The sequence below is a fragment of the Carex rostrata genome, chromosome 3, assembly GCF_964058835.1.
Source record: "Carex rostrata chromosome 3, lpCarRost1.2, whole genome shotgun sequence".
Lineage (NCBI taxonomy): Eukaryota > Viridiplantae > Streptophyta > Magnoliopsida > Poales > Cyperaceae > Carex > Carex rostrata.
Genome location: NC_135920.1, coordinates 9,769,918 through 9,773,721, shown reverse-complemented (window position 1 = coordinate 9,773,721; position 3,804 = coordinate 9,769,918). Strand labels below are relative to the sequence as shown.

Sequence of the window (3,804 nt, the reverse complement as noted above, 5' to 3'; positions counted from 1 at the left end):
TTTAAGGAATAAAATGATTGTATGTATCAATGTATACTATTTTGGTTGGATGTCGTCCACAATATCTGAAAACTGCTGATACTAGCTGTCAGCATTGCTTATGAATTAATTAAATAAATGAACTTCCAGAAGCTGAAACGGAATTAGTCTCACTCGCGGCTGAAATGGAATTTGGCAATGGCCCTGAAAGGCCTGAGATGGGCTGGATTGGCCTCGTAAAATGGAATGGAATTATTGGGCCGGGCCGGCTCACTAATTCAGTAATAAATAGGTTTTCTCGAGTTTTACGTATCTGCCACTGTCCTCCTCCCCGCCGGGCCTCTCAATTCCTCCTCCGACGGTGTCGCCTCCATTATCACCTCTTATCTCCACTCCACTTCTTTTCAACAGGTTAGTAGTCAACTCCCTCTCTTTCTCTCAACCTTAGCTACTTGTGCTGGTAGTTGCGTTAACGCACTTTCGTTGAATCCCCTCGGGGGAAGGAGATTTTGGAGAAACGATGGACAGAAACTGAGATTTAGATGAGGGAGGATTAGGTTTGGAGGGTGAATTCTGTTGGTGGAAAGATTTGTAAATCTGTCACAAACCAGGAACTAGGTCTTTTGAAAATTGTACAACAGATACTATTGGAACATCCTGTACCAGTACCAGACATTCTATCAAACCTCAACCAAACTGAAATTAAACAAATACACGTACAAATTAAACAGGAAAACCTGCAATAATTAAAAGATGTTGGAGTGTACTAAGGCCCTTTAATAAAAAAAGAAAAAAAAAAAGAAAAAAAGATTTGTTCTTTATAAAACGTGTTTGAGATAATATTTTTATAAATAGAGTTTCAAATTATATAATTGTTTAAGTCTTGGATTTTCCTTTGTAAACAGGTTACTATTGTACTGGCGAGGTTCTTCACTGCTTTGGAAAACTCTCTATCCAATGGTCATAGTTATTAAGGAGAATTTCAGGCTTTCTTAGTTCTTAGTTCTGTAGATTTTTTATTTGAAAGTATTTCTTGACTGTATTTCTTGAATAACCTCTGCAGTCTGATGGTAACCAGCAGCTTAAGGATGTGAAGAGAGCTGTTGAAGATGAGCCTGAGTGCAGGTTGTATGTTGGAAATCTCGACTATAGAATATCAGAGTAAGAAAGATTCCCAAAAATACACCTCAAAATTCTTCTCTATTTACAATATTTCAACCTTCTGATAAATTTGCAACTTTGTGTTGATTTATTTGCAAATATGACATCCAGTACTGAGATTAATGTTATTGTAAAAATAGTTATTGTATTCTGATAAATGCTGGCAACTTTTCTCCTACCTTCAAATGATATTTGTTTTTCCAACCCAAGATTTAGTTCAAATCAAGTGAAGCAAATTTACACATCAGGTCTCAAGTTTGTATAAATCATTGAAAGTTTGGTTAAACTCCAAAATAGTTGAGGCAATTGGATTTGATGAAGGTTTCTCTTTGCCAATAACCCAATAATGTCCAGTGTGAGTTGCATGTACGAGAAATATAATAGGCTTTAATTTCGTATTCTGTGTTCATCTTTGCACTAAATTTACAGAGTGTATTTGGAACGCCCTTTTTTGTTAGTGCACCTTTCTAATATAATTTTTAGAAGACCTACGTTATTAATGGTATGTATAATATATTATCGGGTATAATCTTGCCGGAAGACAGAAATGGACATCTATGTTGAAATTTCAGATTTAATTAAGTAATTTTTCAGGTCAAGTATCATCAAGATGTTTTCCTGCTTTGGAAAGATCATCTCTGAAGATTTTCTGATGCACAAGCGTGGCCCTAAACATGGTGAACCACGTGGTTATGCTTTCGTTCAGTACAGTACCAAGGAGGTAAAAGTCACATTACAAAAAAAAAAAATCAAACACATGTAGGTTATAACTGATGCTGATATTAAATACCAGTAGAAGATGTTTTAGGTTATCTGATTTATCTAAGAATTACACTCTGCACAATATGTACTTGTACCGAGGCTAATCTGTTTGTTTCCATTCTGGTTCCGGTTCAATAATGGTGTGGCCAGAGAGTAGAAAATAATGTGTACCGAACCTATGTCCCACTTTGTTATTAGTTTATGCTAAAAAGAGTCACTAACAAGCATAGCAAAACTAAGATGAAATGAAATAGAATAAATAATAGTATTTTGGCAGTACCAGAGCAGACTGGTACATCATAAGCTTACTTTCATTTACTGGAAGTGAGGATGCAGGAGGCGCAACTAGCTAAGTCAAAGATGAACGGGAGATTGTTTTTCGGGAGACCCATAGTTGTTAGGCTGGCTAGTGAGAAAACAACAGCTGAAGGCACGTCTACTACGGGGGCCACATACATGGATACAAAGCTGTACAGCATTTCTTGTAGTAAGTTGTCTCACATGGATAAAGATGCCAAGATTGCTGCTATAAAGAAGAAATTGAAAACTCTTGAAGGTGAAGGAAGCAGTGCCAAAAAGCAAAGACTAGAGACAGATAAGAGAAACTAATTGTTAGGTTACTTGTCTGTTAATAATTTGATTTTATCTTTCTAGTCTTGAACTTTGAATTATGTTCTTTAGAGACTGGTAGTAGTGTAATTTGATAGTGTGCCTTTTTACAGTTTTTTTCTCATGAAAATAGTGTAATAGAATGCTTGTAACCCCTAAATTACTGTTTCTTTAATTCAATTACATCTGGTTGTGTGGATTAGTTATATCTAGCATTGCTAGGCCTGAGTAGAATCTACAAGTAAAAACAAGCTATATCTTTGAAATGTAAACTAAAAGAGGTGTAGTCAGGCAAAATTGGAAATTTAGTTTCTAATGATAAGATGCTTTGACAAATTGGAAGTTGAATATGACTCGTTTTGTTTTTTCTTTTGCATTCTGTCAATCCTGTTATTTGGAATTTTAGTTGTATGATAGGTATATGTGTAGCCTCAAAATTTCGCAATGCACGGCACTTTTTTTTTTGTGTGTGTGATGAATCTACGTCTTTATCTACACCTGCAGTAGCGTAACATGACTTTTAAAGTTGAATTTCGACTTGGAGTTTTTCTTCTATTCGTTGCTTTTTTGTGTGTATTGTGTTACTTGGTATTACTCTTATTGAAAGACAATTATCTAACCGCAACAATTTTGTGGAAGGTAATTATTCTTATCCATAAACTCTTTTTGTTTCAGGACTTAAATTGGCATAATATACTACTGACGGAATGAGATCCGGTGTTTTTTTTTTCATGCTATTTCCGTGCTCTTTTCTCTATCTCTCTCCTCTTACTTTGGGACCCACGTGATTCACTTTCTCTCTCTTCTCTTTTTTAAAAAGAGATATAAAGAGAAAATGGAGAGCAGCCGGCTGCTTTTCTACTAAGAAAAGCAGCGGATATGGATCCTACTACTGACAACTTTATTGTGAAGGCATTTACGAGACATTTTAATGGAAATAAAATTCTTTGATATTTGAAGGCGCGCAATGAAATTAATTTATTAATACGTATGAGAGCTGCATAATGTGAACAAGCTATGCTCTTGTGCATTTTATGGTCCTCTTATTCTATTGCTTTAAGTTTTTAGTTTATTTTGTGCGTGTTTGCACAGTCAAACTTCCTTTATTAATTGCAATCATTGAAACTATGAATAATTTTCCATTACTTAATATTCATCTACTATAAGTTAGACTGTCTAGGTTCTCTCTCTCTCTCTCTCTGCTAATTATTGCATCAATATTCAATACACCATTATCACTTTATTTTAAATAAGACCCGTCATATACTTCATTTGTTAGCTTAAATCTTGGTA

At 34.9% G+C, this 3,804-nt stretch overlaps 1 protein-coding gene across 2 annotated transcripts; it reads left to right on the top strand.

Moving 5' to 3' along the window:
• Positions 1-273: 273 nt before the first annotated feature.
• LOC144551362 (RNA-binding protein-like RNA recognition motif protein) lies at positions 274-2,716 on the top strand. 2 transcript variants are annotated; one of them, XM_078299311.1, is made up of 5 exons: positions 274-390; positions 885-939; positions 1,043-1,140; positions 1,735-1,861; positions 2,239-2,716. In XM_078299311.1, exons 2-5 carry the CDS (start codon positions 937-939, stop codon positions 2,509-2,511), a joined length of 501 nt encoding a protein of 166 aa, XP_078155437.1. In that variant the 5' UTR covers positions 274-390; positions 885-936; the 3' UTR covers positions 2,512-2,716. The 2 variants fall into 2 exon arrangements, with proteins under 2 accessions (XP_078155437.1, XP_078155438.1); XM_078299312.1 differs by having other exon boundaries at positions 318-394; positions 897-939.
• The last annotated feature ends 1,088 nt before the right edge of the window (positions 2,717-3,804 follow it).